The sequence below is a fragment of the Sciurus carolinensis genome, chromosome 3 (assembly GCF_902686445.1).
Source record: "Sciurus carolinensis chromosome 3, mSciCar1.2, whole genome shotgun sequence".
Lineage (NCBI taxonomy): Eukaryota > Metazoa > Chordata > Mammalia > Rodentia > Sciuridae > Sciurus > Sciurus carolinensis.
The window spans coordinates 17,742,383-17,766,669 of record NC_062215.1 but is presented as its reverse complement, the minus strand read 5'-3'; the positions used below and the strand labels follow the sequence as shown (position 1 = coordinate 17,766,669).

Sequence of the window (24,287 nt, the reverse complement as noted above, 5' to 3'; positions counted from 1 at the left end):
CCTCCGGTGGCCTGCAGACTGCCAGTGGATCACCGCAGCCTGCTGTTGCCTGGAAGTTCACTATTACAGTGCCCACAGATTTGGTTACACGTGACTGCCACCATTTTGGGACAACAGCCAGGACCTGCAGGAACCTTGGCACAACTGACCACGCCCTGCCTCAAGAACCCCTCAGCCTGACTGAACACATCCTGCCTCCAGGATCCCTGGCCTGACCAACTGCACCACACATGGACTTTGCACCCATGCCCCAAGCTGCAGCTCCCCATTTGCCAACATGTTTGGAAGCCAGTGCAGCCATCTTGGGTTATCCTGGAAGCAGAAGCTGCCATCTTTAGGTGGGGCAAATCCCATCCTGAGATGCCTTCTGGAGACTGGAAGCTTATTGTCAGATACCTCTCATACATTAGGCTACAGAAGACTTGGAGGTTTAAATAGTATATGAATGTTATAGTGTAGATTTTTTCCCCTCCTTATTTTGAAAAATTTTGTTTTATTTTTCTTGCCATCTCTATTTTCCCTTTGTTTACCTCTTTCCTCAGAGTCTTTCTCCCTTTTTTCATGCTAACAATCAACTTCTTTTGATTACACTTTCACTCTTCTTATGATATAGAACTTCTATATACTCTTTTCTTATCCCATTAACAGTTACAACCTACACCCCTCCCCATCTTCTTTGTCCTCCATTAGAAACTGCAGACCTCATTGCAAATCTATTTGTTATACTGTAGATAATAATTGAACTCATCCTCTCTGTTTATTATGACAATATTGTTAATGTCTTCATAGGGGCTATTTGGTTTAGGGCTGCATATCATCTGTACTGGGTGCTGCTAATATTGATCTCCCCCTTAAAGAAGAGGTTTTGGAAACCTGCAGGGTCACTATGAGCCTATAGGGGGAAAACTGCAGTACACCAGGATCTGCACTGCTAGAGGGGAAGATATGTGAACAACATGAAAAAACAAGGGAAGAAAGTGTTCCAAACAAACCTAGATGCTATATTAATAGAATCCAATGAAAGTATGGTAGAAGAAATGTCAGAAAAGGAGTTTAGAAAATACACAATTAAAATGATTCGTGAAGCAAAGGATAGACAAGAGAGCAAATGCAGGTACTGAATGAACACTCCAAAAAGTAGTTGAAAGAGAAACTGCAGGAAGCAAAGGATCATTTCAACAAAGAGATAGAGATTCTGAAACAAAACAAAACAAAAGAAAACAAACAAACAAAAAACAACAAAGAGAATTCCTTGAAATGAAGGAAAACAATAAACCAAATAAAAAACTCAATGGAAAGCATCACCAACAGACTTAGATCACTTGGAAGACAGAACCTCAGACAATGAAGACAAAATAGTTAATCTTGAAAATAAAGTTGACTAAACAGAGAAGATGGGAAGAAATCATGAATGGAACCACCAAGAACTATGGGATATCATGAAAACACCAAATTTAAGAATTATCAGGATTGAGAAGGGCACAGAGATACAAAACAAAGGAAAGAACCACCTATTCAATTAAATAATATCAGACAATTTCCCAAACCTGAAGAATGAATTGAAAAATCAACTATGAGAGGCTTACAGGACACCAAATGCACAAAATTACAACAGATCCACACCAAGGCACATTATAATGAAAATGCCTAACATACAAAATAAAGATAGGATTTTGAAGGCTGTGAGAGAAAAGCATCAGATTATATATAGCGGGAAACAAATACATATATCAGCAGATTTCTCAGCCCAGACCCTAAAAGCTAGAAGGGCTTGGAACAACATATTTAAAGCTCCGAAAGAACGTGGTTGTCAACCAAGAATCCTATACCCAGCAAAAGTAACCTTCAGATTTGAAGACGAAATAAAATCCTTTCATGAGAAACAAAAGTTAAAAGAATTTACAAATAGAAAACCTACCCTAAGGCTATCTATGCTAAGCCCATGGCTAATATCATTCTAAATGGTGAAAAACTGAAAGCATTCCCCCTAAAAACTGGAACAAGGCAGGGATGCCCTCTTTCACCACTTCTTTTCAATATCGTCCTTGAAACCCTAGCCAGAGCAATTAGACAGACCAAAGAAATTAAAGGGATACGAATAGGAAAAGAAGAACTCAAACTATCCCTATTTGCTGATGATATGATTGTATACTTAGAGGAACCAGGAAATTCCACCAGAAAACTTTTAGATCTCATAAGTGAATTCAGTAAAGTAGCAGGATATAAGATCAATGCACATAAATCTAAGGCATTTTTATACATAAGTGATGAATCTTCAGAAAGAGAAATTAGGAAAACTACCCCATTCACAATAGCATCAAAAAAAATAAAATACTTGGGAATCAATCTCACGAAAGAGGTGAAAGACTCTGAGAACTACAGAACACTAAAGAAAGAAATTCAAGAAAACCTTAGAAGATGGAAAGATCTCCCATGTTCTCGGATAGGAAGAATTAATATTGTCAAAATGGCCATACTACCAAAAGTGCTATACAGATTCAGTGCAATTCCAATTAAAATCCCAATGATGTACCTTACAGAAATAGAGCAAGCAATTATGAAATTCATCTGGAAGAATAAAAAACCCAGAATAGCTAAAGCAATCCTTGGCAGAAAGAGTGAAGCAGGGGGTATCGCAATACCAGATCTTCAACTCTACTACAAAGCAATAGTAACAAAAACGGCATGGTATTGGTACCAAAATAGAAAGGTGGATCAATGGTACAGAATAGAGGACACGGACACAAACCCAAATAAATACAATTTTCTCATACTAGACAAAGGGGCCAAAAATATGCAATGGAGAAAAGATAGCCTCTTCAACAAATGGTGCTGGGAGAATTGGAAATCCATATGCAACAGAATGAAACTAAACCCATATCTCTCACCATGCACGAAACTAAACTCAAAATGGATTAAGGACCTCGGAATCAGACCAGAGACCTTGCATCTTATAGAAGAAAAAGTAGGTCCAGAGCTTCAACATGTCGGCTTAGGACCAGACTTCCTCAACAGGACTCCCATAGCACAAGAAATAAAAGCAAGAATCAATAACTGGGATAGATTCAAACTAAAAAGCTTTCTCTCAGCAAAGGAAACTATCAGCAATGCAAAGAAAGAGCCTACAGAGTGGGAGAAAATCTTTGCCAATCATACTTCAGATAGAGCACTAATCTCCAGAATCTATAAAGAACTCAAAAAACTCTACACCGGGGGTTTTCAAGACGGGGGACTAGAGGGCGGCTGCATTTCATGTTGCTCCAGGATGCAGGATTCAAAAGAGGAGATAGTGAGATACTTGGGACCAACTCAAAGCCGCCGGGTGAGTCTCTCCTGTTGGGGAGGCGTCACGGATGGGGTGGTAGCCCTGGAACGCAGGGAACTTTGTGAAGTAGAGTTGCTCGGCGAGACGCCCCTCCCCCCCACTGGAGCGGTAAACACGGACAACTGGGATCATTGTAGAGGAGGCTGCTCAGCACAGCGCTTGGACTCGGAGCAACCACTGGGGCTCCGGGCGGCTGCCTGAGGAGGAGCTGCGTGGCGAGCTGTTTGGACTTAGAGCGACCGCTTCTGAACATTGGGGGGCTGCCCCGAGGAAGAGGAGAAAGAGCGCGGCAAGTTGCTTGGTCTAGGAGTGACTGCATCAGAGCTACAGGCAGTTGCCAGAGGAGGAGGCGAGTGGTGAGTTGTTTGGACTCAAAGCAACCACTCCTGAACACCAGTGGCCTGCCTGGAGGAGGAGTGCAGTGGGTCGCTTGGACTCCGAGTGACTGCTCCTGAACACCCAGGGGCTATCCCGAGGAGGAGGAGGAACAGGGCGGGTCACTTGGACTCGGAGTGACTGCTAGGGCTACGGGTGGTTGGTGGGAGGAGGAGACACGAAGTGAGTTGCTTGGACTCCTAGTGACTGCATCGGAACACCGGGCGGCTGTCCGGAGGAAGAGGTATGTGGCGGGTCTCTGGGTCTCGGAGCTATTGTACAGGGCTCTAGGTGGCGGCTCAAAGGAGGGGCCGCATAGCCAGGTGATTAGGTGCAGAGCAGGGTCCCAGGACCAGCTTCTTGGTGGAAGCACCGCACAGAGACACGCCTAGGGGCAGAGCAAAGGTTCCAGGACTGCGGGCAGATTCTCTGAGGAGAAGCAGTCTAAGGAGACTGGTCTGCGAAGGGTGAGGCTCCCAGACCCAGGAGGTAGGTCGGGGCCCCTGGGAACGTTGCAGAGGAAGGCAGCCCAGCCCAGGCAGTAGTTGTAGATTGAGGGGAACCTCTAGGAGGGGCTGACCAGTGAGACCTCCCCACCGGGTGAGTCTTCCCTGCCAGGTGAGGTTTTCCCACAAGGACGGTAAAACCAGAGACACAGGCTCAAACAGGCCTTGCCTCATCCTGCAGCCTAGTTCCCCATTGGATGACTATTGGTCAACAAGTGGAGGCACCTCTGCCCACTATCAGGGAATATACCCCACCTGAGGGTCACCAACCCTAGAGAGGCAGCTTCCTTGTGGAGCACTGCATTATCAACTTCCTCCAAGACTGCAGGCTACTGAAGGATAAGAGGGGATTATACTAGCAATCTTCAGGGACATTATAAGTCAATAGAGGAAATCTGCAATATCTTAATGACCCACTGATTCCTGAACAATATGAGAAAACAAGGGAAGAAAATGCCCCAAACAAATCTAGATGTTACATCAATAAAATCCAACGACAGCATGGCAGAAGAAATGACAGAAAGGGAGTTCAGAATGTACATAATTAAAATGATCAGGGAAGCAAACGATGAGATGAAAGAGCAAATGCAGGCATTGAATGATGAGATGAAAGAGCAAATGCAGGCATTGAATGATAGCACCAATCGACAGTTAAAAGAGCAAATACAGGAAGCAAAAGATCCTTTCAATAAAGAGTTAGAGATATTGAAAAAAAAACCAAACAGAAATCCTTGAAATGAAGGAAACAATAAACCAAATTAAGAACTCCATAGAAAGCATAACCAATAGGATAGAACACCTGGAAGACAGAACCTCGGATATTGAAGACAAAATATTTAACCTTGAAATCAAAGTTGAACAAACAGAGAAGATGGTAAGAAATCATGAACAGAATTTCCAAGAACTATGGGATATCATGAAAAGGCCAAATTTGAGAATTCTTGGGATTGAGGAAGGCTTAGAGAAACAAACCAAAGGAATTAACAATCTATTCAATGAAATAATATCAGAAAATTTCCCAAATCTGAAGAATGAAATGGAAAATCAAGTTCTAGAGGCTTATAGGACTCCAAATACACAAAATTACAACAGACCCACACCAAGGCACATTAAAATGAAAATACCTAACATACAAAATAAAGACAGAATTTTAAAGGCTGTGAGAGAAAAGAACCAAATTACATTCAGGGGAAAACCAATACGGATATCAGCAGATTTTTCAATCCAGACCCTAAAAGCTAGAAGGGCCTGGAACAACATTTTTCAAGCTCTGAAAGAAAATGGATGCCAACCAAGAATCTTATACCCAGCAAAACTTACCTTCAAATTTGACGATGAAATAAAATCATTCCATGATAAACAAAAGCTAAAAGAATTTACAAAAAGAAAGCCAGCATTACAGAACATTCTCAGCAAAATATTCCATGAGGAAGAGATAAAAAACAAAGAAGCAAATCAGCAAAGGGAGGAATTATCCTAAAGGAACTGTCAAATAAAGGAGGAACCAAGGTGTGTCAAAAATAAATAAATAAATAAATAAAATTTTAAAAATGAACCAAAAGACCGGGAATACAAATCATATCTCAATAATAACCCTGAATGTTAATGGCCTGAATTCATCAATCAAAAGACATAGACTGGCAGATTGGATTAAAAAGAAAGATCCAACAATATGTTGCCTGCAAGAGACTCACCTCATAGAAAGAGATACCCATAGACTAAAGGTGAAAGGATGGGGAAAAACATACCATGCACATGGACTCAGCAAAAAAGTTGGAGTATCCATCCTCATTTCAGATAATGTGACTTCAAGCCAAAGTTAGTCAGAAGGGATAAAGGAGGACATTTCATACTGCTTAAGGGAAGCATAAATCAGCAAGATATAACAATCATAAACATCTATGCCCCAAACAGTGGCTCATCCATGTATGTCAAACAAATCCTTCTCAATTTTAGAAACCAAATAGACCATAACACAATAATACTAGGTGATTTTAACACACCTCTCTCACCACTGGACAGATCTTCCAAACAAAAATTGAACAAAAGAAACCATAGATCTCAATAACACGATCAATAATTTAGACTTAACAGACATTTATAGAATATACCATCCAACCAAGAGCGAATACACTTTCTTCTCAGCAGCACATGGATCCTTCTCTAAAATAGACCATATATTATGCCACAAAGCTAATGTTAGCAAATACAAGAAGATAGAGACACTACCTTGTATTCTATCAGATCATAATGGATTGAAGTTAGAAATAAATGAAAGAGTAAAAAACAGAAACTACTCCAACACCTGGAGATTAAACAATATGCTATTATATGATGAATGGATAACAGAAGATATTAGGAAGGAAATTAAAAAATTCTTAGAGGTAAATGAGAACAAAGAAACATCATATCAAAATCTCTGGGACACTATGAAAGCAGTACTTAGAGGAAAATTTATTTCATGGAGCGCATTTAATAAAAGAAGTAAAACTCAACAAATAAATGACCTAAAACTACAGCTCAAAGCCCTAGAAAAAGAACAGACCAACACCAAAAGTAGTAGAAGACAGGAAATAGTTAAATTCAGAGCTGAAATCAACGAAATTGAAACAAAAGATACAATACAAAAAACAATACAAATACAAACAATACAAATAGAAACAATACAAAAAACTGACAAAATAAATAGTTGGTTCTTCGAAAAAATAAACAAAATTGATAAACCTTTAGCCACACTAACAAAGAGAAGACGAGAGAAAACCCAAATCATTAAAATTCGGAATGAACAAGGACATATCACAACAGACACGACTGAAATACAAAACATAATTAGAAGCTATTTTGAAAATCTATACTCCAACAAAATAGAAAATTTCGAAGACATCAACAGGTTTCTAGAGACATATGAATTGCCTAAACTGAACAAGGAGGACATACACAATTTAAATAGACCAATTTCAAGTAATGAAATAGAAGAAGTCATCAAAAGCCTACCAACAAAGAAAAGTCCAGGACCAGATGGGTTCTCAGCCGAGTTCTACAAAACCTTTAAAGAAGAGCAAATTCCAATACTTCTCAAAGTATTCCATAAAATAGAAGAGGAGGGAACCCTCCCAAACTCATTCTATGAAGCCAATATCACCCTGATACCTAAACCAGACAGAGACACATCGAGGAAAGAAAATTTCAGACCAATATCCTTAATGAACATCGACGCAAAAATTCTCAACAAAATTTTAGCAAATCGCATACAAAAACATATTAAAAAGATAGTGCACCATGATCAAGTGGGTTTCATCCCAGGGATGCAAGGTTGGTTCAACATCAGGAAATCAATAAATGTCATTCACTATATCAATAGACTTAAAGTCAAGAATCACATGATTATTTCAATAGATGCAGAAAAAGTATTTGATAAAATACAGCACCCCTTCATGCTCAAAACACTAGAAAAAATAGGGATAGTGGGAACATTCCTTAACATTGTAAAGGCCATCTATGCTAAGCCCATGGCTAATATCATTCTAAATGGTGAAAAACTGAAAGCATTCCCCCTAAAAACTGGAACAAGGCAGGGATGCCCTCTTTCACCACTTCTTTTCAATATCGTCCTTGAAACTCTAGCCAGAGCAATTAGACAGATCAAAGAAATTAAAGGGATACGAACAGGAAAAGAAGAACTCAAACTATCCCTATTTGCTGATGATATGATTGTATACTTAGAGGAACCAGGAAATTCCACCAGAAAACTTTTAGATCTCATAAGTGAATTCAGTAAAGTAGCAGGATATAAGATCAATGCACATAAATCTAAGGCATTTTTATACATAAGTGATGAATCTTCAGAAAGAGAAACTAGGAAAACTACCCCATTCACAATAGCATCAAAAAAAATAAAATACTTGGGAATCAATCTCACGAAAGAGGTGAAAGACTCTGAGAACTACAGAACACTAAAGAAAGAAATTCAAGAAAACCTTAGAAGATGGAAAGATCTCCCATGTTCTCGGATAGGAAGAATTAATATTGTCAAAATGGCCATACTACCAAAAGTGCTATACAGATTCAGTGCAATTCCAATTAAAATCCCAATGATGTACCTTACAGAAATAGAGCAAGCAATTATGAAATTCATCTGGAAGAATAAAAAACCCAGAATAGCTAAAGCAATCCTTGGCAGAAAGAGTGAAGCAGGGGGTATCGCAATACCAGATCTTCAACTCTACTACAAAGCAATAGTAACAAAAACGGCATGGTATTGGTACCAAAATAGAAAGGTGGATCAATGGTACAGAATAGAGGACACGGACACAAACCCAAATAAATACAATTTTCTCATACTAGACAAAGGGGCCAAAAATATGCAATGGAGAAAAGATAGCCTCTTCAACAAATGGTGCTGGGAGAATTGGAAATCCATATGCAACAGAATGAAACTAAACCCATATCTCTCACCATGCACGAAACTAAACTCAAAATGGATTAAGGACCTCGGAATCAGACCAGAGACCTTGCATCTTATAGAAGAAAAGTAGGTCCAGAGCTTCAACATGTCGGATTAGGACCAGACTTCCTCAACAGGACTCCCATAGCACAAGAATAAAAGCAAGAATCAATAACTGGGATAGATTCAAACTAAAAAGCTTTCTCTCAGCAAAGGAAACTATCAGCAATGCAAAGAAAGAGCCTACAGAGTGGGAGAAAATCTTTGCCAATCATACTTCAGATAGAGCACTAATCTCCAGAGAATCTACAAAGAACTCAAAAAACTCTACAACAAGAATGCAAATAATCCAATCGACAAATGGGCTAAGGAAATGAATAGACACTTCACAGAAGATCTACAAGCAATCAACAAACATATGGAAAAATATTCAACATCTCTAGTAATAAGAGAAATGCAAATCAAAACCAACCTAAGATTCCATCTCACCCCAATGAGAATGGTGATTATCAAGAATACAAGCAACAACAGGTGTTGGCGAGGATGTGGGGAGAAAGGTACACTCATACATTGCTGGTGGGGCTGCAAACTAGTGCAGCCACTCTGGAAAGCAGTGTGGAGACTCCTTAGAAAACTTGGAATGGAACCACCATTTGACCCAGCTATCCCACTCCTTGGCCTATACCCAAAGGACTTAAAATGAGCGTATTAGAGATACAGCCACATCAATGTTCATAGCTGCTCAGTTCACAATAGCCAGATTGTGGAACCAACCTAGATGTCCTTCAATTGATGAATGGATAAAGAAAATGTGGTATATATATACAATGGAATATTACTCAGCCATAAAGAATGATAAAATTATGGCATTTGCAGGCAAATGGACAAAATTGGAGAATATCATGCTAAGTGAGATAAGCCAAATCTCAAAAAACCAAAGGACAAATGATATCACTAATAAGTGGATGATGACACATAATGGGGGGTGGGAGGGGTTAGTGTTAGGGTTAGAGTTAGGGTTAGGGAGGGTGGCAAGAATGGAGGAAGGAAGGACTGTATAGAGGGAAAAGAGGGGTGGGAGGGGTGGGAGGGAAGGGGAAAAATAACAGAATGAATCAAACAACATTACCCTATGTAAATTTATGATTACACAAATGGTATGCCTTTACGCCACATACAAACAGAGAAACAACATGTATCCCATTTGTTTACAATAAAAAAAAAAAAGAAAACCTACCCTACAGAACATTCTCAGCAAAATATTCCATGAGGAGGAAATGAAAAACAACAATGTAGGTCAGCAAAGGGAGGAACTACCTTAAAGGAAAAACCAATCAAAGGAGAAACCAAGTCAAGTTAAAAACCAAAAATAAGCCCAAATGACTGGGAATACAAATCATATCTCAGTAATAACCCTGAATGTTGATGGCTTAAACTCATCAACCAAAAGACAGAGACTGGAAGATTGAATTAAAAAGAAAGACCCAACAATATGCTGCCTTCAAGAGACTCATCTCATAGAAAAGGACATTCATTCACAGACTAAAGGTGAAAGGATGGGAAAAAATCTACCACGCACACAGACTCAGTAAAAATGGGGGGTTTTCCATCCTTATATCATATAAAGTGGACTTCAAACCAAAGTTAGTCAGAAGGGATAAAGAAGGTCATTTCATACTGCTTAAGGGAACTATAAATCAGGAAGACATAATGATCATAAATATTTATGTCCCCAAGAACGGTGCATCCATGTACATCAAACAAATCCTTCTCAATTCCAGGAATCACATAGACCACAACACAATAATTCTGGATGACTTTAACACACTGCTGTCACCCTGGATAGATCTTCCAAACAAAAACTAAACAAAGAAACCATAGAACTCAATAACACAGTCAATAACTTAGACTTAACAAACATATATAGAATATTCCATCCATCAACGAGCGAATACACTTTCTTCTCAGCAGCACACGGATCCTTCTCTAAAATAAACTGTATGTTATGCCACAAAGCAACCCTTAGTAAATGAAAGAAAAAATAGAGATGCTACCTTGTATTCTATCAGATCATAATGCAATGAAATTAGAAATCAATGACAAAATCAAAAACAGAAACTACTCCAACACCTGGAGACTGAATAATATGCTATTGAATGAAGCATGGATAACAGAAAACATCAGGGAGGAGATAAAAAAATTCTTAGAGTTAAATGAGAATGATGATATCACATATCAAAATCTCTGGGACACTGTGAAAGCAGTACTAAGAGGAAAATTCATTGCATGGAGCACATTCCAGAAAAGAATGAAAAGTCAACAACTAAATGACCTAACATTACATCTCAAAGTCCTAGAAAAAGAAGAACAGAACAACACCAAAAAGTAGTAGAAGACAGGAAAAAATTAAAATCAGAGCTGAAATCAATGAAATTGAAACAAAAGAAACAATTCAAAAAATTGACAAAACAAAAAGTTGGTTCTTTGAAGAAGTAAACAAAATAGATAAACCCTTAGCCACACTAACAAAGAGAAGGAGAGAGAAAACTCAAATTACTAAAATTCATGATGAAAAAGGAAATATCACAACACTGAAATATATAAATAGAAGCTACTTTGAAAATCTGTACTCCAACAAAATAGAAAATCTCAAGACATTGACAAATTTCTAGAGATATATGATCCTCCCAAACTGAACCAAGAGGACACACACAATTTAAACATATCAATTTCAAGTGATGAAATAGAAGAAGTCATCAAAAGTCTACCAACCAAGAAAATCCCCAGACCAAATGGATTCTCAGCTGAGTTCTGCAAGACCTTCAAAGAAGAACTTATACCAATACTCCTCAAAGTATTCCATGGGCTGGGGAGATAGCCCAGTCAGTAGGGTGCTCGCCTTATAAGCACAAGGCCCTGGGTTAAATCCCCAGCACCCGCAAAAAAAAAAAAAAAAAAAAAAGTATTTCATGAAATAAAAAAGGAGGGAACCCATCCAAATTCATTCTATGAAACTAGTATCACTCTGATACCAAAACTAGACAAAGACACATCAAGGAAAGAAAACTTTAGTCCAATATCTCTGATATTATAGATGCAAAAATTCTTAACAAAATTCTGGCAAATCACCTACAAAAACATGTTAAGAAGATAGTACACCACAATCAAGTGGGGTTGGGGGGAAGGAAAGATAGTAGACTAAGACAGACAGTATTCCCCTATGTATATGTAAGATTACATGAATGGTGTGAATCTACATTGTGTATGACCACAGAAATGAAAAGCCGTATCCCTTTTGTGTACAAAGAATCAAAATGCAGTCTGTAAAAATTAAAATAAAAAAAGAACGTGAAATGATAACTTAGAGAAGGGGATAAAATATTTATAGATCATACGGCTGATAAAATCTAGTACAGAAAATATCAAAATATATAAAGAACTCATATAACTTGGGGGAAAAAAGACAATGCAATTTTCAAATGGGGAAAGGACATGAATAAACATTTCTTCAAAGAAGATATGTAAAGGCCAATATGCTCATGAAGAGATGCTGAGTTTCTCAAGGTGTTAGGGAACTGCAAATTATAACTATGAGATACTACTTTATACTCATAATGTTATGAAGAGAAAGAATGTCACAAGACTGGTTAAGCACTGTTCCTTAATCTAGGGCATTAAATATAAATAAGACAGATAATAACAAATGTTGACAAAGATACAGAAAACCTTGAAACCTCACACACTGCAGCTGAGAATATAAAATAGTGAAGCCACTGTGGAAAACAGTCCGGGAATTCCTCAAAAGTTAACTATTGTTACCATATGACTCACCAATTCCATTTCTAGGTATGCACCCTAGGATTAAAAACGCGTCTACACAAAAACTGATACATGAGTGTCCACAGCAGCATGATCCATAATAGTCAAAAAGTAGAAACAACCCAAATATCCATTAATTAATGAATACATGAACTGATATAGTGGTATCTCTATACAATGGAGTATTATTCAACCATAGAAAGTACTGATAACCGTTACAAGGGTGAACCTAGGAAACAAAAAGCTATGTGAAAACCAGACATAAAAGGCCATGTACAGCCAGGTGCAGTGGTGCACGCCTGTAATACTAGCAACTCGGGAGGCTGAAGCAGGAGGATTTGGAGTTCAAAGCCAGCCTCAGCAATTTAGAAAGGCCCTAAGCAACTTTAGAGATCCTGTCTCTAAATCAAATACAAAATAGGGCTGGAGATGTGGCTCAGTGGTTGAGTGCCCCTGAGTTCAATGCCCTGGACCAAAAAAAAAGAGGCCATATACAATATAATTGGTTTATATGAAATGTCCAGAATAGGCAAATCCAGTAGGACAGAAAGTACATTAGTAGATGCCGGGGCCTGTGGGGAAAGAAATAGGAAGCGAAGCAATAGCTAACTAGAACCATGTTTCCTTTTGGAGTGATGAAAATGTTCTGGTAGATAAGGGTGATTGTTGCAGAACATTATGAATGCGCTGAATATCACTGATTTGTGCTTTGTAATGTCGCTTTTTTGTGGTATGTGGGTTTTAGCAATTTTCTTCTCTCCATGTTTCCCCATTCATGAGGGAAAGGTCTAGCAGACAGAGTGGGGACTGGGGATATAACTGTGCCTGTGCCCGTGATGAGATGTACCTGGGGTAGGCTTGCTCTTCCCCCTCTTTCTGTGCACTTAACGTCAGAACACAGCCAGTGTGCTAAGCCAGAGGAGGGAAAGGAACCATATCGTAATGTATAAAGCACCAACGGTTGTGAGCCTAATCATGTCAGTAGACAGGAAAAAGAGGAGCGAAGTTTCAGACTCTTCTTGACTAAGGTGGAAGTGAGTAACTGGTGAAGCCGGGAGCCACATAGCTTGCTTGTTCTTGCCTAGTGATCTCCCCTTTTCTAGTGCATTTTTCCAGATATTTTTCAGTCTCATTAACTTGCTCAGTTTATAACACTAGTTCATACTCAATAAGATCATGTTATGAAGAGAAAAAAATGTGAAGGTCTCATGGCTTCACATTCCAATGTCACATGTCTGTTCCTCAACCTTGGGCTCTGAACATTCCCTGCCATGAGTGGTGGCATGAAAACCTGTGAGGTGGCTGGTGTGCTCTGTATAAGTAGGCTCCTACACCTCTGTCTCCTCTGGCTCTCCCTCCACTGGCCTTAAAGAATGACTGCAAAGCCATACGTAGCCAGAAGAATTTAGTGAAGTCTGCTATCTTTCCTCTAAGATGATCTCGGTCCTTCAGTGCTCCATGGCTTTACGCCCATCATCTCAGCATTCCCTCTTAACAGGCAGCCCCTTCTCCCACGGACATTGAGATCTTTGTATCTGTCCCTAGTGAAATCAAAACCATGCTAGCTTATCCTATTTTTTTTCCTCCTGTATTAGAGCATTATTTTCTTCACTAAGGTTGTGCCTGTGCAATGCAGAGAATGAGTTAGAAGTTGGAGCACTCTACAGTGATTCTTCTATGAACCAAACATTTGAACGTTTGTAGATTCACCGTGGACACTTCACTAGAGATCATTTCCATTTCTCTCTCAGTTCCCTCATTTTATAGATAAACTAAGTGCCCTGACTCCTCATCCATTGTCTTTTTGATACCTTTATGGGAGTATTATGTGGCTAATTTTTTGCCTTAAAGACTGTCTCAGAGGCAAAGTTTAAGAAATAGTGCTTGTTTGTATGTTTGTTTTGTGTTACTGGGGATTGAACCCAGGGGTGCTTAACCACTGAGCCATATTCCCCAGTCCTTTTCATTTTCAGGATCTCACTTAGTTGCGTAGGGTCTGGCTAAATTGTTGAGGCTGGCTTTGAACTTGAGATCTTCCTGCCTCAGCCTCCTGAGTTGCTGGGATTACAGTCATGCACCACTACACTCAGCTTCTAGCCATTTTTATTTTATTTTGCGATAGGGTCTCACTAATTTGCTGAGGCTGGCCTCGAACTTGCCATTCTTGCAAATAACTGGGATTATGATGAGCATCACCATGCCCAGCTTAAGAAGTACAGTTTTAAGTGGTTTTTAAAAAAGTACCTTATTGGAAAAAGAAAACCCAAATATTTTTGCATAAGCCTTTTGCTGTAGAACAATGGGACAGAATACAGGTAGCTCACAAAATAAGGGAACATTTCTTACCTGTTTTTTTTTTTTTTTTTTTTTTTCTCCAAATTCTTCTATACAGGTCCAGACAGATGGGCTACGTTTCCTTTCTATTAACTGAAGAGACAGAGAAGAATTGAGGACTGAAGCGTCATCACTGTCCTGAATGTACTGAAATCCTAACAGCTTTAGCTGAAAATATGTCCAAAGCAGGCAGTCAAAACAAACAAAATAGGACAAACTCCAACACTATCTATGCTAGAATCCCAAGGCAGGCAGGGAAACTGGTTCATTTGAGGAAAGTAGTCAAAGAAACAAGCAGAGTAGCCCTCACCCTGTTCCAGTATGTTTGAAGTATTTGGGGATGGAGAAACCCCTTTCCTTTATTCATCTACATAGGTCCATGAGTCATAAGAACATGACTCCCCACATGAAGCTCGTCAATACAAGACCTCCGACTGCATCACATCAGTCCTTTCTAAAGGCAAAGTCTAAGGAATCCGAAACAGCAAGCCTGTATCTGAAAGTGCTCAGCCAAGCCTTGAAGAAGACTCCCTGGCAGTGAGGAACAGAAGCAGCAGCAAGGCCCCTGGAATCAGGCAGACCTGGGTTTGAATTCTGACTCTGTCACTTTGTGCTGAAGTGACTTGAATTACAAACATCTGTGAGCCTTACTTAGTAGCATTTTCCTCACCAAGTATGAAGATTAGATGAAAGAACATGTTAAGGCATCTAGGAGGGGCTGGGCCCAGAGAAGACCGTGATGATGTCAAATAGTCACTGGCCAATGAACAGGAACCCTGGGGATGCCAATAGCTCTAGAAGTGCAGAATTCTCAAAGGTAACTGGAGCTGTCTGCTCCAAAGGTCCTATGCAAGTTAGAAACCGACTTCAAGATACAATGCACAAAAAACCAAATTGTCATCAGCCAGCTCCTATTACAAGGAAACAAAAGTTGCATAGAACATTACTTATAAAGCTTGTAAGAGCTTCTGCCATTTATTAAAACTGTTAATAAATGTTTATTATTTATCATTGTGGAAGCAAGTTATCCAAGGTTTCTGAATTTCAACTTTCTACAAAATGGGGAATAATAATATCAACATTGAAGAGTTCTTGGGAAAATAATGGAACATGTTTTGAATATTTATCATGTGCCAAGCACTATTCTAAGACCTTTCAGTACGCCATCTCATTTGCATAAGTACTTCATACAGTGCCTGGAACATAATAAACAACTAGTAAATGTAGGTATTAAATAAATGTAATGGAAGAATTTCTAAGGTTCCAAGAGAAAAGAGAAGAGAAGATGCCTGTGTCACAGGTGGGAAGAAGAAGATGCAACTGGGAGAAGAACAGTGTAATAGTTACTGGATATGAGACTCTCAAAACTTTCAAACCATTAAAAATTAAGCCATTCTAACTCACCCCAAAGGACAGACCTGAGCTCTCTTTTCATCTTTAATATTTATGCCTCTGAATCTGAGAAGCTGCTGCCAGGATTCCAGTACAAACCAAAAAGTGATGACCATACCCTGAAGCACGCAAATTTTTGTGCCTCTACGGCTGTCGGTAGGAAACTGGTGCTAGTGGACAAGGGGGGAGTAATAGGGTGTCTCTGGGATCTCAGTTCAATTTCCCTTTATAGTGTGGCCACATCTACCTCATGGATATTCTCAGCAGTGGAATAAATAATTCAATAGGGATAAAGCTTGGATTTCCCTCTTATTTTTTCTTTGTGCTTATGTTCTTGGCCTAATATTGACGTGTCATAGACAAGTCAGCATGTGAATGTGTTCTATCTGAATAGAGCCTGCATTTCTATCTTGGAGAGTCCTTCAGTTTCTAAACTCATGGAGCTTGTATTGTTAGAACCAATGAAGTAACTAAAAGAATTTTAAAAATAAGCCATCAGTCTGGACCTGTGTAGGTGAATGAAGGAGAAGTACTTTAAAGTCAGGGGGAAAAAAGTATACTTGACATTTAGGATTATCAACCAGTGCTGGTTTTCCATAACATATTCATTTCTGGTTTCATCTGGAAGAGATATGATTATTACTACCATTTAAAGAGTGGTACTTTACTAATAAGTTCTTGGCACATCTTTGACACAAATTTCAGGTTCAAAATAGACTGAGCCTAATATACTGCTAATTTGTTGTATCAGTGTTTGTTCATAATAGGCCTTATTTAAGCTTATTTAAGAGATTTTCCAGGTTGTAATTATATGGAACCCAGAGGTGAATCCAGACTTTGTGGAGAACTGAACCTTACCTAATTTGGGAAATGTCCTCTGATAAAAACATGCAAAATTTATGCATACAGAATTGAGAGGGCCCCAATCAGAACCTTAGAAGGGGGCCTGTGCACATGAGGAGCCCTAGAGCTTAGGTTCCATTCAATTCATGACAAATCCACATCAGCTGGGGCCTCTGTACAAACTTTCGTAATTCATGGAAAATTGGTATTTCAACTTACAAACACCTCAGTACTGTGTCATATTGGTCATAAATTATTGGCATCTTCCCTTGGCTTATCTCTCACTATGGCAAGTGTTTCCTGAAGGAAGAGAGCTTTGTCTACTAGAAGAATTTTACCCAAAAGTCCTCAGCCCCCAACACACACTTGGTAAACTGTTAACCATTATGCCAATCTTTTTTTTTTTTCTTTCTTTCTTTCTTTCCCTCTCTTTTTTGGTACCCATGGGTGCTTAACCACTGAGTCACATCCCCAGTCCTTTTTTGTATTTTATTTAGAGACAGGGTCTCCTGAATTGCTTAGGGCCTCGCTAAATTGCTGAGGCTGGTTTTGAACTCAAAATGCACCTGCCTCAGTCTCCTGAGCCACTGGGATTACAGGTGTGTGCCACTGTGCCCAGCTCTTTTTTTATTTTTTAAGAGACAGGTCTCACTATGTTGCCCAGATTATCCTTGAGCTCCTGTCTTAGCCTCCCAAATGGCTGGGACCACAGGTGTGCACCTTGTCTGGCTCATTGTGCCAGTCTATAAAAGCAACTGAATTGGTCTGAGAGGAACAGCTGTATTCGAATCACATGAAATGAGTATTAATGTCCAATGCCAGTTAGCTCTGATTTTCTCATGACCATGAAGCAAATGCCTTTTTTCGGTTAAGATGAACACAGAAGCTAAAGACAAAAGTTGGTGGCTTCTCCATTTTAGGAGTCTTTTCTGACCCACTACCCATCCCTACTACTTTGTTTGAAAAGTAGACCCTCAATATTTTTTCCCCAATTTATGCTTGAGCAAACTGATGAGGGGGAGAGGTGGCTGTAATAGAGCAGCATCTGCAGGAAATTCCAGGCATATCCTACAGCCCTCCATGGAACCCCAAATGAACCATATGAACCTAGATTTCTGACCCACAAGACAGGTGGACAATTTTTTTCCAAAATCGGGTTGAGAGGAGAACTTTCACCATGAGTCTAAAATCCCTTTCAGGGGCTAAGGTATATGTTGCTCAGTGGCAGAGTGCTTGGCTACAATGCCCAAGACCCTGGGTTCCATCCCCAGCACCAAACAAACAAATAAACAAAACAAAAAACCAAAATAAATAAAAAAGTAAAAAACAAAAACAAAAAAATTCCCCTTTGAACTGAAAGGGAATAAAACTCATATTTCTTGTTGCAGGTAGTCAGGAAAAAAAGTATATGTAATTAGGTTAGAGCAATGTATTGTCTTTACAAATATTTTGTACACTATAACATAAACACCATATTTCCCACACCTCAAAGGTTCCTATTGCCTACAGATAATTCATGGCTTCAAAGACACACATTTTTAGAAAAATATTTCTTTTAGAATTATTTTTAGAAAAATAATTCTTTTAGAAAAATAATGCTCTGGGGAGAGAGGTCCCCTGTGCCAGGTTTTCAGTATTCTTTTCTGCTTTCCATGGAGAAAGCGCCTAAACTTGTGCTCCCTGGAGGACTTTATACTAAACTTGATTCTTTGTAGCCCAATGGTGCATACATTTAAGCAGTTAGGGACTCTGAATATGAAATGGAATCAGAGTTAAACTCCCAAGTGAAATTCAAGGACCATTCACATGTCAGAGCATCGTCCAAGGCTATTTTGGGTGTTACTTGCATGATGCTTTCTATTGTCCATGCCAGAGATCAGTTCTAGAAAAAGCAGAGCATGTCCTATATAAATGACAGGTCTCTTGGCCTCTTTGTACCTTAGTTTCCTCATTTGAAAAGAATGGATGGATCTTAAGACATACTTTTCAGAGTTCAGACAGGGTTTACAACAGCTAACCAATAACTGTATAAGGTTTTTAACACATAGGTTTTTTTTTTTTTTTTTTTTTGGTACAGGTATTTATCTTCCATTTCACTTACAACTTGTGTAAAAACTGCAATCCATGCCATGCCTGAAATGTTCCAAAGCCCAGTTCTGTGATTAAATTGCAACCAAGGTTTCTACAAAAAAAAAGATATAAGCCAAAGAAGGAGGAGAAGAAAAAAGATATTCTTTCAGAACATTGATCATTTAGCAGTGATTCTAACTTATCTATGATGAAATATAAACCACAATACTTTTTCCACACACTAAAGAAATCTCACTGCGGAAGATACTGGCTTATGATTTATACTTCTGCATTTATACATGCAGAGCCTTAGCTATAAAACAGTGAATGCTCAAAAAATACTTGATACTTAATTCTCTTAAACAAGTCTTCACAACTTCAATGCTATTGACATTTTGGGCTGGACAATTTTCTGTTGTGGAGGTTTGTCCTGTACATTGTAGATGTTTTGCAGCATCCCTGGTGTCTGGTCAATAGATGTCAAAATGTCACCTGGGTGCAAAATCACACTAATTGAACTACTGCTCTGTAATGACTTGTTTCAACCCATGTAATAATTCTCACACTATTCTTTGCTAGAGGCTAAAAGGATTTGCTAAATAACTTTAGTAACTTTTTACTAGTAAAATTTTAATCATAATTTCAAATGAGTAGCAAGGGAGTTTATAAAATTTCAAATATCATGAAATCATACTTGTAACTTACATAAACTGCAAAAAAGGTAGTGGTTCAAATGTACGTCTTTCGATAGATTGTATTTTATTGCAGGATAAATCTCTAGGAAAAGTAAAAGGAAAATATTGCCTTGGTTAGATATTAGGTATCTAATTAGTATGAATAAATAGAATTGAGAATTATTAATACTGAATACTTAGTTTTTGTTTAAATTCTAAACCTTTGGATTTATATTTGAACTTCTTAGAGTTTTTAACCTTGCCCACTCTTCTCCTGGTTTAATTGTTTTTTCTTTCATGTGTGTGTGTGTGTGTGTGTGTGTGTGTGTGTGTGTGTGTGTAGTACAGGGGATTGAACTCAGGTCTTGTGCATGCTATACCCTCAGTCCTTTATTCTATTGTCTTAACCCAGTTTAAAACTAGAAGAAAAAGAGACCTTTCATATCATTTGAAAGGCAGTTACTCCTCTAATTAATAAATGACTTTCAAAACTGTACTTTCTATCATAGTAATGGAAACTCATTTTGGTTTCATATTACCTTAATATTCCATAAAGGTAACTGCTTCAGTTGTGTAGTGCTGGGACAATAAAAAACAACAAGGAACTGGATTTTTAACTGAAAACACCCATTCTGACTAGAGTTGACTCTTACTTCCATGGGTTTCAGCTTGTCCTTCACTTTTCACCTGGATGGGTGTAACCACCATGACTGGTGTCTCTCCCTTTCTAATCAGTCCTGAACACAGTCACCACATAGGCTCTCTAGAAGTGGTTCTTCAAGCCCAGTATCACCTGGGAACTTCTGAAGAATGCAAATTCTCAGCCCTACTCCAGAACAACTGAATCAGTAACTGTGGTGGGCGGCGGGTGTCCAGAACCAAGTTCTACCAAGTCCTCCAGGTGATTCTGAGAGGAGGTTCAAGGTTGTTTTAGAGCAGAGCAGATGGTTCCCATTCGTGACTCCTTTGCTTGGCACTCAAGTCTTAGAAGGTCTGGTTCCACTCTCCCTCTTGTACCCTACAGGTGCCCATGGCACTCCTCAAACACATTCCTGGGTTTTGCCTTCCTCCCGCTCTCCCTTTGCAAGCTTAGTATATTCTCCCCAAGATGCCTAGCTGGTGATTCCCAGTGGGCTCCTTCAAGGTCCTGTTCAAACAGCACTGCTCTAGGAACATTTTCCTTGACCCAGTTTGAAATCTTTTCTCCTATTCTGTGATGTAGACACAATTTATACCTTTTACTGCCCCTATCCATTTCTTTTTAATGCAATTATTTTTGCATTCCATTTCTTTTGATACAAACTCCTGGAAAGCCTGGATTAGGTCTTGTTCATCTGCGGTGCCCTCCAGGTTTGAAACTGACACAAGTATTTGAGCAAACTCAAATAGTAATAAAATAAATGGATAGCACTGGGGAGCAAAGAGGGGCACAAAAACGACTATTTGAAAAGGAATCCAGTTTATGGCTTCATGGCTGGCCCTTCTGCTGCACCTCTTCAGCACCTTGTCATCCACTGGGCCCTTGCTGCATTATGGTTTGAGTTCTGAAAGGGTAGGAACCTGTCTCATTCATCTTTGTGCCTCTAATACTAGGCACGGTGCTTGGCATGTTTTTCTGAGCTCTTTTTTATTGGCTAGCATTTTTAAAAAATAAATGTGAATATATATGCTAACATGAAATTATTAGCTAACAAAGTATTACATAGTAGAAATAATGAAAAGTCTACTCCATTAAGCAGTTAGCTCATCTATTTTCTCCAAACCATGTTTGTAAGGTTTGAGGCAGAAGTGACCAAGACCACCAATATAAAAGTGGTTGTCCCTTAGGGCCTAAGAGGTTTGATAATTCAAAGGACTATTTTTAGTACCATGTGAAGCTCTTTATACCCACAGTTCCTTTAAGCTTTTTACATTTGAAAGAATAAATTTGCTAAAAAAGCATCATTAATTAGTTTAATAGGGTTAATGACTCATACATATCTGTATCCCATGTACAAAGGATAAAAATCAAGCTATCATAGCAAAGAACCTAAATTATCTTCTTATCTTTAACCAGACAGAAATACTATGCAAGTACTCCCTCCTTGACAACAAGAAGAGAGAGATTTTAATTTTGTGATTAATGAAAAGTTACGGGCAGTTCTGATCTGTTTACTTAATGGAAACATTTCAAGTTACATCATTTAATCATCATTTCAAATATCTATTTTCTTGGGGGGGTGGGGGATACCAGGATTAAACCCACGGACACTTTAAAACTGAGCCATATCCCCAGCCCTTTTAATTTTTTTATTTTGGGACAGGGTCTTGCTAAGTTGATTAGAGCCTTACTAAATTGCTGAAGCTGGCCTTGAACTTGCAATCCTCTTGCCTCGGCCTCCTGAACTCCTGAATTTACAGGCATGCACCACCATGCCAGATCTTCCCACATTTTTATTGGTGCATTATAGTTGTACATAATGCTGAGATTTATAGTTATATATTTGTACGTGCACACAATATAACACTATCATTTGACCAATATCACTCCCCAGCACTTCCCCTTCTTCTCCTCTTCTCACCCCATTTCCTTTCCTCTTTTCTACTGATCTCCCTTTGGTTTTCATGAGTCTTACCCACGCCTTTCTTTTCCTTTTTCCTCTCTAGTTTCCACTCGTGAGAGAAAACATACAACTCTTGGCTTTCTGTGTTTGGCAAATATCTATTTTTAATGTAGGTATGGCAATTCCTGCATTGAAATTCTTAATACTGGTATGTTCTCAGTAGTTTATTCATCTTGATATTATTATTTATGTGATTTATTTACTTAGCTAATTATTTAGTCTTTAAGTGTTAATTTAATTCAGTTTAAATTGTTAAAACATTCTGGGTTAATGGCATTCAAATTAATATAGGTGGCCTTTTTTTTTAATCTCTTGTAGGCATCAAACTGAGGTTAACTTTAATTCCCTTTGTTCTACTGATCCAACTTGTTTAAACCTTTTTTTGTAAAGGTCAGATAGTAAATATTTTAGACTTTGCAGGCCACATGTTTTAGACTTCTGCTGCATATTCTTTTCTTTTTATTTTACAACACTTTAAAAATGTAAAAACCATTCTTAGCTTATGAGATGTGGATTGAATTTGATCCATAGGCTGTAGACTAGATATAAATACATATGAACACTTATAAAACAAGGTTTATAGAGTGTTAGTAATTGCTCTGATCTTACTATCACTTTCCCAATTCCACTATAAGTGGAATTGTTTTTTTCATCTGTATCTTATCTACATAATTTTTAAAACTAAAAATGCTTAGGAGGTATTTAATGCTAGAGATGGGTTAATACCTATACAAACTTACATAATCACAAAATTTAATTGCTGGGATAGATTTTACAGATTATCTAATTTTAACCCCTTATTCATTTTATAGATAACTCATAACTCACAAATAAATGTGATTAACTAACTTACAAATACTGGAGGGATAGCAGGCCTTCAAAGGAATCTTTGTGTAATTCAGTCAGGGAGTTTTCACTGAGAATTCTGGAAGATGGAAAGGTTATTTCTGGATCAATATTCAACCCAAAGATGGAGAATACCCAGTAAAAAAGTATGAGAAAATAATAGTTGTCATATTCTGTCACCAGGAGTATAAGGTGGCATGGCCTTTTTGAGGGCAGATAAAACTTCATATCGATAATAATCTTCACCCCCCAAAAATCCCATTTCTATTCTATATAAGTATTTCCCCTGTTCACCAAGAAGCATGTTCATTGAGGTTATGCATGTAAGAGGAAAACTGGATACACTACACATCCATTGGTAGGGGAATATTATTAAATAAACCATGATATGTTCATACTTTGGAACATTATGTATGACTTCAAAAGAATACGGTAGCCTCTGTGTGCTAGAAAGAAACGTGACATATGAAGAAGTGAAAATCAGTTGCATAATGTTACCATTTATATAAAAAAAGATAATAAAACCATGCCACAGACCTATTTTGCTGTATGTAAATATGTGTGTAGGGAAATGCATAGGGAAAGGTCTGGAAGGATATATACCAAGCTCAGAGTGATGGCTTCCTCAGGGGTGGAGGGTTAGAGCACAAGGAGGGGCTCACTATGCCTGTTATTTCACATTCATTCGTTAAGATCGTAATCATGGGGCTGGGCTGTGGCTCAGTGGTACAGCGCTTGCCTGGCAGGTGTGAGGCTCTAGGTTCGATCCTCAGCACCGTATGAAAATAAATACATAAAAATAAAAGCATTATATCCATCTACAACTAAAATTAATATTTTTAAAATTATGTAATCATGTATTACTTATATAATGGAAAATAAATTTAAATTTACAAAATTGAATATTTAATTATTGTTGCTGTGATCCTGGGGATGGAACCCAGGTCCTCACTCATGCTAGGCAAGTGCTCTACCACTGAGCTATCACCCCAGGCCCCATGAAATTCAATTTTTTTGTTTTTGTTTTTTTTTTTGTTGTTGTTTTTTGGGTGCTGA

General features: G+C 38.4%; 1 protein-coding gene and 1 pseudogene across 1 annotated transcript in view; both read right to left on the bottom strand.

Annotated features, from left to right (window-relative positions):
* Positions 1-24,287, bottom strand: part of LOC124979247 (leucine-rich repeat-containing protein 37B-like) — a 56,766-nt gene that overhangs the window by 25,711 nt on the left and 6,768 nt on the right. Inside the window, exons 6-8 of the mRNA XM_047543769.1 lie at positions 23,239-23,310; positions 19,814-19,885; positions 19,140-19,220 (exon numbers count right to left, since the gene is read on the bottom strand). Coding sequence (XP_047399725.1) covers positions 19,140-19,220; positions 19,814-19,885; positions 23,239-23,310 — 225 coding nt within the window. The remainder of the gene's footprint in view (positions 1-19,139; positions 19,221-19,813; positions 19,886-23,238; positions 23,311-24,287) is intronic.
* On the bottom strand, positions 13,229-13,395 carry LOC124981552 (uncharacterized; annotated as a pseudogene).